At 29.2% G+C, this 11,872-nt stretch overlaps 1 protein-coding gene across 1 annotated transcript in view; it reads right to left on the bottom strand.

The window, feature by feature from the left end:
- Positions 1 to 679: 679 nt before the first annotated feature.
- The window catches only part of LOC111633695 (ras-related protein Rab-10-like), a 19,035-nt gene continuing 7,842 nt past the window's right edge, over positions 680 to 11,872 (bottom strand). Inside the window, exons 2-7 of the mRNA XM_023378310.1 lie at positions 11,524 to 11,584; positions 7,364 to 7,502; positions 4,434 to 4,523; positions 4,229 to 4,330; positions 1,351 to 1,439; positions 680 to 1,272 (exon numbers count right to left, since the gene is read on the bottom strand). Of these exons, the coding sequence (XP_023234078.1) occupies positions 1,353 to 1,439; positions 4,229 to 4,330; positions 4,434 to 4,523; positions 7,364 to 7,502; positions 11,524 to 11,584 (479 nt within the window). The 3' untranslated portion in view covers positions 680 to 1,272; positions 1,351 to 1,352. The remainder of the gene's footprint in view (positions 1,273 to 1,350; positions 1,440 to 4,228; positions 4,331 to 4,433; positions 4,524 to 7,363; positions 7,503 to 11,523; positions 11,585 to 11,872) is intronic.

Here is an 11,872-nt window from a genome sequence, read left to right as displayed (position 1 = left end):
AATAAGATTTTGTTACTTTAAAATTATATGATATTTAATTTGGAAAATTAAATATTTAAAATCATTCTTTTTAGGAAAAAAAAAATGTATAATCCTAAGAAACTAGTATACAATAGAATAAAAACAGTCTCCCCTTACAATCTCATTGTTTTTATTTTTAAATTTCAGGTGCAGAATAATTTAAACAAAGCATTTAAATATGATAAAATTTTTCTGATAAACAGACAATGAAATGATAATTTAAAATTAATGGCAACGGAACAAATGACAATTTCGGAAGAATTTGATAAAGTTTTGGCCATAGAAAACATTACTAGTACTCAACATTGATTACACACTTTAAATCTGTACACGTCAAACATGTATAAAAGTTTTTCTATCATTCTGAAATTACAAAATTATAGAAAACCTTTCAAAAATTGATAAAAACCATCTTTAATTAAGTAACAAATTTAATCCTTTGTCTTGTCATTTATAAAAATGTTTACAATAAAAGCAAATTAGCATAGAAACAAAAAGGCATTTAAATCTTATGTCTTATAAAAATTTTGAAATGGGTAAGAAAAACAGTTTTTGATAGAATATTTTGAAAAAACCAGATGCAACAATAAGCTTGAACCTTACTGCATGGACTTTAATAGTTAGGCACTAGACGTTCAACACGAGAACATTCCGAAAATTTTAGATGGATTACAAAACTGTCGTTTTATTGTAAACAAACTGACATTTTACAAGTATTACATTTGAAAATTCGAAAACAAATAGTCACGATCATGTGATATTTTCCTTTCATAACACTTGAAAAATTTCTTAGTAGATAAAAGAATAAGGCAATGCAAACAGTCATTAAAAATATACAATAATACAAATTGCATGTTTTTCTCATTCATTAATTAGCTAAAATGCTTTGAAGGACGATACTAGAAAATAAACATTTCTGTACTTTTAGAGAAGAGGGAAAAAATTGGTCGAGTGTATTCAGTTGAAAATTAAGTTTCTTAACTAAGAATTACCTTTCTGTTCGTATGTCTTGATTCATTTAAAATTTTTTTAGGGAGGATTTCTTTTGACTCCACAAATTATATACCAATGTTACAATTTATGAGCACTTCTCCATTGTCAGGCACAACTTTTAATGGATTCCATTGATAATCTGCATGACAACTGTACAACTGCAGTATCATAGTTTAAGAGTATATTAACAAATCACTATTTAAAAACTGCATTCCATTCACATTAATTGGCAATGAATCTTGAGGTCTAAGAGCTACACTAAAAAAAAAAAAAAAAAAAAAAAACACACATTTATTAACTTATTTTTTTTTTATATTTAGATCCAATTCTACTTACTCTTAACAACATTTAACTCCAGACTTTCCATCTGGAGGAGATACACGGACTTTATCTGGAAATTCAGACTGTTCCTTTCCAGCCATTTGCTAAGAACAAAAATGTAAAACTAATTAAAAAATGGTCTGACTTAAATGTTTTACAAGGTTTTAAACTAAGAAAAAGTTTATAGTATATTCCAGTTAATTGGGACTTCCATCTATTTGGGACATATGGTATATTGAAAAGATGGAAACAAAAGTGATAAAATGAAGTAAATTTAACTTATCTCGGATGTCCTGCCACTATCAGTACAGCATACAGAATATAGTATGTTTTAATGGGCTGATGTTGAAAACAGTGGAAGAGTTAGCTTCAAAAGATAGGTCACAAAATTTCAGAGTTACAGATGGGTGGTTATAGCAATGGAAAACCCAACATGAAGTAAAATTAAAAAAGAGGGCATGAAGTTGAATAAAGGTGCTGACAGAGTGCCAAACAGGGAAAATCAATTAAGTTGTCTGAATTGCTACAGAAATTTAGTCCTGATCAAATCTACAATGCAGATGAAACAGGAATGTTTTACCATGGTTTCCTGAGTTTTAAACATTAAATACTGTCAGCTTCAAAGAAAAGCAATGGATCATATTACCATATTGTGCTGGTCTAATATGTCCAGAAGTCATAAATGGAAGTTGATAATCATTGGAAAGGATGCTAAGTCCCGGTGCTTTACAGGTCTTAAAAATGGACTGTGTAGTAGTTGACTATGTCAGCAAGAATGCAAGGATGATTTTTCTCCCAACATTTTTCTGAAGTGGCTTATAAGTTAAGACACAGAACTGCAGAAAAAAGTCAATAATTCTGATGCTCGTCTTCATGTTGAGTGTTTAAAAGACATCCATCTGGAGTTTCTTCTGGCTAATACCACATCTTTCATACAACCAATACATATGGGAATAAAAAAAAAAGGTTAATATTACCCTAGGTATCGAGATGGCGGCATTTCCGGTAATCTCGTATCGGGGTACCAAGTGACGCTTGCGATAGAGGGCGCTGAATTTTAACACGGCAGGATATGCAAATTAATTCTGCTAAACGGACGATGGGCGTGTGCGCGTGTGAAATATTTTTGTGTGACAACGACGACGAAGAACTTCATGGTCGGTTTGTTACGAAAATTTGGTGTTATTTCGTTTAAATCGAATGCGTTTTTTTGTTTTTTCCCCTCATTATTTTTCTTCCGAATAAGTGATTTGGATGTTACCTCCGGAGAAAGTTCTGGCAGGGACATACTACCTCCCGGGACTTTTTCCATCTACTCGAAAGTGACTATTCCAAATTGGGTCTGGATCCTGGAATCGACGAAGGGTTCGAAAATTTGCGGCAAATCTAGGATTACGGCACGTTGCCGACAAGTGTGCTCAAAATGTCTGAAACCTTGTACAAAGTCGTTTATCACAACGATAGGAAATCCTGTGCAACGAGATGTCAAAAATGCTGTTTTGACGGATGAATGGAAGGGATACAACAACAGACGACCTGGAAGGCATAGAAATCGCCCGCAAGATGGTTAATCATTCAGAGAGTTTTGTGAACCCGCAAACAGGGGTTCACACCCAAAACAGAGATTGTGGGGGATACTTGAAAAACGAGAAAAACCTACCGAAACGTTACACGGAAGACCTATCAGATTCGTACATGTACAGTTTCGTGTATAAAAAATACCAGGATTGGCCCTCGAAAAAACCAGGCGAACATTTCTACATTTTTGCGCAACATTTAAGAGTAACATTTATCCCGGATCCGGAAGATTACCATTATGGGAAGAGCCCAAGACCGTGCCCACCGCTCCCATTAATAAAAGTAAGAAGAAAGAAAACACGGCGGAACAAAAAGGGGAAAAAAGGAAAAACGAGACATCACGCAAAAAGTAGGAAAAAAACAGAGAGAGAGAGAAGCATGTGAACATAAGTAAAAAAAAAAAAAATTACGCATTATTTTTACTTTATATATATTTGTTTTAGTAATAAGAAAAAATTATGAAATAATATTATTATTTCGTAATTTGATTTGTTTCACTTTTGGAAGGGCAGCGGAGCCGCCACCGCCGAGTTCGCAAATAAGATGGCGACCGGAAGCACCAACCGAGTTGGCGACTGACACTATGTTCGATACCTAGGGTAACATTAACCAAAAAAAATTAAAAACATTGTATTGCAGAAGATTAGTACAATACATTATTGAAGCAATTGAAGAAAAATATCTTGGAAGGAATTATATCTGAATTTGTAAACAAGATTACTATTTTACAAGCAATACAATTTGCCACTGGTAGTTAAGAAAGAAGCTATAGCAGAATTCAAAACTGCTTTTCTCATTGTAGTTTTAAAACTACAGAACAGGAAATTCCTTATCTTTAAAAATCAGTTATATCTGGCAACTGCTTACAAACTACAAAAATTTAATTTTATAGTTCATGAAGAATTTTTATACATTGATGATAACCTTCCATGTTGCAATGAAAATGAGGATTGTGTAGATGCAATCATTGAACAACTTGTTTCAGGAAAACCCCTAAAAACTAAAGATAAGAATAGTGATCAAGACTATATTCCTGATCAAGACAGTGACTAGATAATTCAGAAATAAATTTTTCTGGCTAAGACGAATACTATATGCAAGATGGAAATTACGGAAGTCCCATTTCTGCATTAGATGCCTGTTTGCAAATGAACAAAATCAGAAAAAATCAGAGTATAAAGAAAATACATTAAAATATACACTCAATAAATTTCTGGAAAAATAATTTTTTCACTTATTGATTATGATTATATTTTAAAATATATGTAAATGTTAAATAACAACATGTATTCAAACTGAATATATGGAAACTTACTTTATTTAATATAGCTTCTGCTAATTCTGTAAAAGCTTGTTCAATATTTATATTTGCTTTTGCACTTGTTTCTAGAAATCTTATGCCATGTTCTCTTGCTATCTGAAATTTAACACACAAATATGTAATATAAAAAAATTTATATTTGATATGATTTTATAAATATAAAATATCAAATCAATATAATATACTATTAAGAACTTACAGTTTCTCCTCTTTCCTTTCGAATCATTCTTTCATTATCTCTGTCACATTTGTTACCTAATAGCATTTTCTCAACATCTTCATTTGCATGCTAAAGTTAGAAGAAAATGTATTTAAAATCAAGTGTAAAGTACTCTAAGTATTGATGGAATAATTTTTAACTTTGTTACATGAAAATTTTTTTTATTAAATTTAGGTCAAGTTGGTTCATATGATAAAATTATACTACATGAATTTAGGTCAAACAGATTCCAGAAAGTAAAAACATTTTTCTTCATTGAGTTAATCAGTTAATCCTTAAATGACAATGTTAAACAATACCTAAATATTTAACATCAATTTTTGTAATTTTTAAAATATGCATTATTATTTCAGATCAAGAAATTCAAAAAGACAATTAGAAAAAGGCTCATCTTAATTATATTAATGATATTTTTTCAGTGGCAAATTAGATGATTTCACATTAGTCACAGCTTACAAAACAGTATGTGAATAAAAATCAATATTTACTTTCTCACTGAATAATCTGATACTTAAAACATTACTAACAGTGCTGTAGAATATTATTATATGCTAAATAAAATATAAACATATCTACATTATACATATATATAGTTTTACTTCTTATCAGTAGATAATAAATCTTTTAAAAATGACTCAATAAATTAGATGCTATTAAAATATTTGTTTTCTTAAAGTTATTCATGCATGTATATAGTATACTAGCTGTTACCCGCAACTTCGTCCGCAGAGGTTTTGCAAGCAAATCCCATTTACATTCAATATTTCAATAATCATAGTAATTGTTAGGTCTATATAACACCTACCGCTGAAGAGAATTGCCGAGAATCAAACAAACCATTTTCAATTTGATCAATTTTCTGGAGCATTTACAATCGTTCTATAATCGAACCAATATGCAATAACAAATTTGAATTTAAAACGGTTCAAACACTTTTAAAATTGAAATAGATAAAAATATTTATAACAATGTCTGAAATGTTATCAATTTAATACACCTAAGTACTCAATGAAGACTAAATGTAGTTGAAGACAAAAAAATCACATCTAAAATAGTAGAATAGAAGCCGTTTTTCCGGTTAAGCCTTAATGCTCTCCCTCACCTCCCCACGGGAGAATTTCTAAAAATTCCTTCTTAGTGTGCATTGCCATGGCATATCCCACTAAAACGCAGATAAAAACAAAAAAAATCGCATCTAAAATAGTACAGTAGAAGCTGTTCTTCCGGTTAAGCCTTAATGCTCTCCCTCCACTTGGGAATTTCGAAAAATCCCTGTAAGGAACCAAGTCAGAGCTTTATTTTTATTTTACTTTTATTTTGCTTTTATTATATTTTTGTTTGGGCTTATGTTTAGTTAGGACAAAGGTTTCCTCATCCATCACCCCAGAATGTTCAAAACAAAAAGATAAGAGATTAACCAACTCACCGACGACGAAATGACAGCGCCATAGCTAGCAATCGCACTCACGTGCTCGCCCGAGCGGCAGAATTGTAAGTCCGCATTGAAGGGGGGAACCCCAATAGACTTTTTAGGAACTTGTGTAACCTTCAACTAAACATCCCGATAATTGTTAAAGAAATGTTGTAAAAGGTTAACAAAGTATTGTCGAGAAATAAGCTACCAGATAAAGAAGATAAAACAAGAATGTTACGTGTAGATATGTAAATGAGGGGAGTGTCTCAATTAGAACTGTGACGTCACCTCAGACTATAAGTACAGTAGCTCAAGTGAAGACAGACGAGGTGAGCTCCTGAACCGAAAGCGTTGGTCTGCTGGTAGCAGTGAACAAGGTGTCGAATAGGAAATCCTAGTAGGAGATTGAAGGTTCGATTTTGACAATAGGAAAAGAGGAAAGTCTTGAGTAGAGGAAAGGGTTCCGAGTATTAATTGAGGTGACGGTTAGGATTGATAGTTATAAGAGAATTTGTATCTAAGTTAAGAATTGGATTTTGTTTTGTCGGAATTCCAAGGGGAATAGTTCTAAGTTAGAATAAGACTTAAGTTTGTCGGGTTGATTTGTGATTTGATTTTTGATTAATAAATTTGTTGTTTGTTTATAAATCTTGTACATAGTATTGGTTAAACTTGATTAAACATTTATTATTGAGATTTTTTTGTGACTAACTTTGTCCTTAATTTATTTCGGTGCACGCTAAAAGTCCAGGCCTGGCAACTAACAAACGCGAACCCGCGTAAAGTACCCGTTAGGTCCCGGCTCTAAGAAAAATTCGTTGTAGAGCAACAAACTAAATATAGTACTTTACATCCCTTCTTAGTGTGCATTTTCATGACGAACCCTAACTGTGTACCAAATTTCTGCTCTTTAGGTCCAGCGGTTTGCTCTGGGCGATGATGAGTCAGTCAGGACAAGCAATTTTATATATATAGATTTGCAAAATTTTCAGTTAAAGTTTCTGTACAAACTGATAAAATTCCTCAAATAATTTTAAAAATTTCTTAAAATACATATAGAACAAACTAACTTCTTAAAATTAAAATCCGTATGCATCTAAGTTTAAGTATATAAACATAATAATTAAAATGATAAAAACAAAGATTGTGAAGTTCTGAATTTTTTTTCTGAGAATTAAATAAAAACAAAAAAATGGCAACTATTCAGTTAAAAAAAGCCATATATGATATTTTTAATCTATTTAATAGTTCAAATACTATAACATCATTTAAATTAAAAAAAACAGCATAGCAAGGCAAGGTTTTAAATAATTTGTTGTGTATATTGTGGGGGAAATTTTTATGACTCAAAATTTAAGTTCTATTAAATAAATTATAACTGCTTTAAGTTCAAAATAATTTCATTAAACCAAAACTTCCATAAGGACATTTGAACAAATTTGTTTTTAGATAAAATTTTATAAAAAAAATGAAATTTTAAATATACTAAACTTACTTCATCTATATTCCGTAACCATTTAGCAATATTATCAAAGCTCTTTGGATTAGTAATATCATAAACTAGCATTATACCCATTGCACCTCTGTAGTAAGATGTAGTGATTGTATGAAATCTCTCTTGACCTGCTGTATCCCTATAAAAAATTAAAAGATGCTATTAACATACAATAAATTAGTAAGAAATCATTAATCATGATAGTTTTTATTACAAAATAAAATATATCAGATGAGCCCAGCATTACTCAGGCAAAAAGTGACGATAACAAAAATTAAGTTTATTAGATCATAGCCGATCTTACCAGTTTTCACCAGGTGCAAAAATTAAGTCCTCCCTCTTCCAAGACAAATTAGAGAATTTTTAGATGGGTCTAAAAATATGTTAGATTTTCCACAAAAATGCAAAACTGCATCTAAAATATACAGTAGAATCAGAGTTCAGGATAATCCTTAAAAAATTGCTTGTTTGTTTTCACATTTTTGAAACATGTCCTGTTTTGCTTAAAAGAGCATGCTCATGTAAACCAGCTTGTTTTAATTTATAAGAGCAATAAGCTGTTGTACTGATACATTAACTATTCACTGACAAAAATATAAAGCCAAAGTAAAAAACTGTTTCCAATACTATAAAAGTTTAAAATAAATACTACGAAAAGCCTAAAAATGTTAGTTTAGGCATTAAAAAAACCATTATTTCCAGTCCAGACTGGATGTTAAATCAGAACCTCTAGCCCCTAAGCTTTCCACATCTTGTCTCAATTTTCAAAATTATGGAAGTAATAGATAAACAATAGTGAAAATACACATCTGCAATTTGAAAAATTGTAACCCAATTAGCCTTGTAAAGGCTAATTTGAAAAGGTCTATGAAAAATATTGTATTGTCAATAAATAAAACTTAAATTGTTTTTTATTTTCAGGATTGAGATGTTAATTAAATATACAATTAAAGATGTGGTCAATAGAAAATAAGTTCAAAATAACTGCATAAAAAAAAAAAATAATCATTAAATTAGATTTTAAATTCAATTAGTTTTACAGTAATTATACTTTTAAGTTACTTCTATAAAAAAAGTTTATTATTACAGTTGACCCCCTATAACACTGTTTATAATTCCGTTTTATATGAATTCCATGTTGTACGAGTCACTTAAATTTTACAAATACGTGTGCCTGGCTGTGAACGGCTCACGTATTTGTAAAATCTAAGTGACTCGTACAACATGGAATTCATATAAAACAGAATTATCAACAGTGTTATAGGGGCGGTCAACTGTATTAGTTTCAGCTATCAGAGTCAAAGCAAAGCACTGACCCCACACACAATAAAAAAGTTTGACTACACACACACACAAGTCAAGTTGACAATTTTTGAGGTTGGTTTTCCCACCCCTTAAGTGACTGAAGTAATTCTGAACACCTCATTCAAAAAGATAATTGTTTCTTAGGTAGAGTGCAGAATTTCAGAGTATAAAAAGGTTGCCAAAATATAAGCAATAGAAAAGTGCAAAATTCACTGAAAAAAAAGCTGTATTTTCTTTTTCTTCCTCCACTACTTCAGATGCTCCTAGAGAAAAACTACTGGGTCTAAACACTCAAATTTTAAACTTAAGACTCTCATAAGTGAGGTGCTGGCAAAACTTCCAGGTCAATAGGTCAAAGTTCAGGGGGTTACACCACAGCTTTTTCATTTTTAAAGGCTTAATTTTATGCTTATAAGGATAAAACTGTATCAAAACAAATTATTCAAAATATTATCCAGAACAACAAAAACTCAAATTTCTGAAATTAACATTTTTCATAACAATTTTATTAAATGGTGTATTCAAAGCATCCAGTCCAACTACCAACTGAACCAGACATTATCTGATGTAATAACAAATCATAAAAAAAATTTGATATGTAAAAAAATTGCACCAAGTAAAAGTTATGACAATTTAGGTAACAAATGTTTTTTTCAAGCTTTTATGATAGAGTTTGGCGCTTTAAAGAAAAATGTAGGAAAACAATAAAATCTTATGGGTACCACTTTGAAACACCAAGCTTATCTTTAAGAAAAACTCCTAAGAAAAAAACTGACTCATCTAAATTGTCATAATTTTTTACCTGAAAACTTTTACATCTCAAAATGTTTTTGTTTGGATTTATAGATAATAAATAGAAATTTCAGTTTAAAATAACTCTTCTATTTTAATTTTAATGATCATATGAAAATTCTGCTCAAATTTATTGGAGAGAAACAATGAAGACAGACAAAAACTACCTTTTATTATACAGGGTGTCCACAAAGTCTGCATACATAAGGATTAACACATACTTTTAAAACAAAATTTTATTTGATTCTAATATTAATAAATAACATTTTCAATACATAATTTGATATGCCTTGCAAAATTCAAGTGAACTCTTAAATAGGTCTGTATTGCCGCCGATTTCAGCAGACTGACTGGTAATGGTGTCCACAAATTATGGCTCATCAAATTATGTATTGAAAATGTTATTTATTAATATTAGAATCAAATAAAATTATTTTGTTTTAAAATTATGTGTTAATCCTTATGTATCCAGACTTTGTGAACACCCTGTATATAAACAAATTCTATTCATATATGTAACGTTGAAGATATTTTCAATCTTGTACTACTCCGTTTTAGGCTGTAAACTTATTCAAAGTAAATAATATATAGAAAAATTCATAAAAATTATCCCTTACCTTTAGGTCAAATTACTTAACATTTAATTATTAATAGCAGCATTAATATAGCCCAATATAATCTGGCAATCAATTGGCTTTAATCTAATAAATCAGGTTTAGATTTTATATATAAAATATATATATTAGATTTTATATATATATAATCTAAACCTGATTTATATATATAAATGCATGTGCACGTGTGTAAGTATACATACTTACATTATACACACACCATATCAGGGTAAAGTGGTAACAGGCTAAGTGCCAATTATTCATTATAATTTAGTGTAGATTGTATATCTACACTAATTTATAATGATCTATGTAATCTACACTAATTAGTATAGATTGTATATCTACACTAATAATTGGCACTTAGTTTTTGATAAAGCTGTACTTTATAGTACAGCTTTATCAAAAACTTAAAAAAAATGAAGTAAATAACCACGTTAAGAATTGAAAAAGTCTGAAAAATACAAGAGCAATTAAAAATGAAAAATAAAATATGTATCACTTAAAAACCATAAACTTTTTAAATTTTAGTTTATTTAAAGGTTTTGCTTTTAAAATGTACATTTATTTAATTAATTTCAAAGAAATTTACTAATATTTGTTTTATTAAAAAAAAAAAAAAAAAAATGTATCTGTTAAGGTTTTGCTACTTCATTTGTTTTTGAATTTTCAAGTAAAAATTTTGAAACTAGCAATGGCTAACTTCAAAATTTTTAGTACAGTAGTAATTATTTAAAAAAAATCAATTTTAACTTTCTACTATCAATTGTTTGAAGAATAAATATTTACATAAATAAGATTTCTAGAAAATGTGGATCTTTGATCCAAGAGAATATTAATCTGATTGGTTGTCATGTATAAAAGTTTAGTCAGCTTGGTCATATTTCTATTTTAATATTAGAAGTACAATGTAAATCAAGAGAATTATAAATGAAGTGATTACTTTCCAATTGACATAATGTAGTTTATATGCAGCTTATTCCCAACAATTTAACTGTTTAAATAATTTTAAAAACAACTGATTTTTCTTTTGTATTTGAAAAGTATAAAAATTATTTGTCAATATAACTTAAGTACAGTATAATCATTTCATTAAAAAAGTTTTGATATTTAACAAATATAACCAATTAGACAACAAACAGCTGAATGGCATTTTTGTGTGTTGACTAAAGTACAAATTCTCAGTAACAAGAATTACATAAAAGTTGGTTTTTTATATAAATAGGTTAGTTAATAAAAATTATTTTACAATCACTAACAAATTTTTTTCCTGCTAACTGTTTATATTATAAAGAATATGAGAAAAATATATTATGGGGAAATCAATTTACTCAAAACTTGAGTTTATTCTAGTTTAGGAAAAGACATGCTTAAAAATTTTTGTCATCCAAAACCTATTTTCAATACAAGTTATAATCATGAAAACAAATTAGAAATAAAAAAATTTACCATATTTGTAATTTTATTTTCTTTCCTTTTAATTCTATTGTTTTGATTTTGAAGTCAATACCTGGAAAAAAAAATATTTTTTAAAAATTTTAATTAAAGAAAATTTATAAAATTACTTAAATTTTTTTCTTTAACATTTTGAAAAAAATTAACCAATAAAGCATTCTCTTTATGTTTCTCAAGATTGGGGGTGTGGGGATGGACAGACATGCATACATACAAATGTAGATTCTACATTTGTGTATATATATATATATATATATACACACACACACACAAATGTATATATATATATATATCCGTCTTGAAACCCGATAAACAGAAGAATAAGATATATATATATATATAT

This window comes from Centruroides sculpturatus, unplaced genomic scaffold (assembly GCF_000671375.1).
Source record: "Centruroides sculpturatus isolate CEXI.00-Female unplaced genomic scaffold, Cexi_2.0 scaffold647, whole genome shotgun sequence".
NCBI lineage: Eukaryota > Metazoa > Arthropoda > Arachnida > Scorpiones > Buthidae > Centruroides > Centruroides sculpturatus.
Note: the sequence above shows the minus strand (reverse complement) of the source record. Positions and strands in the feature narration are given on the sequence as shown.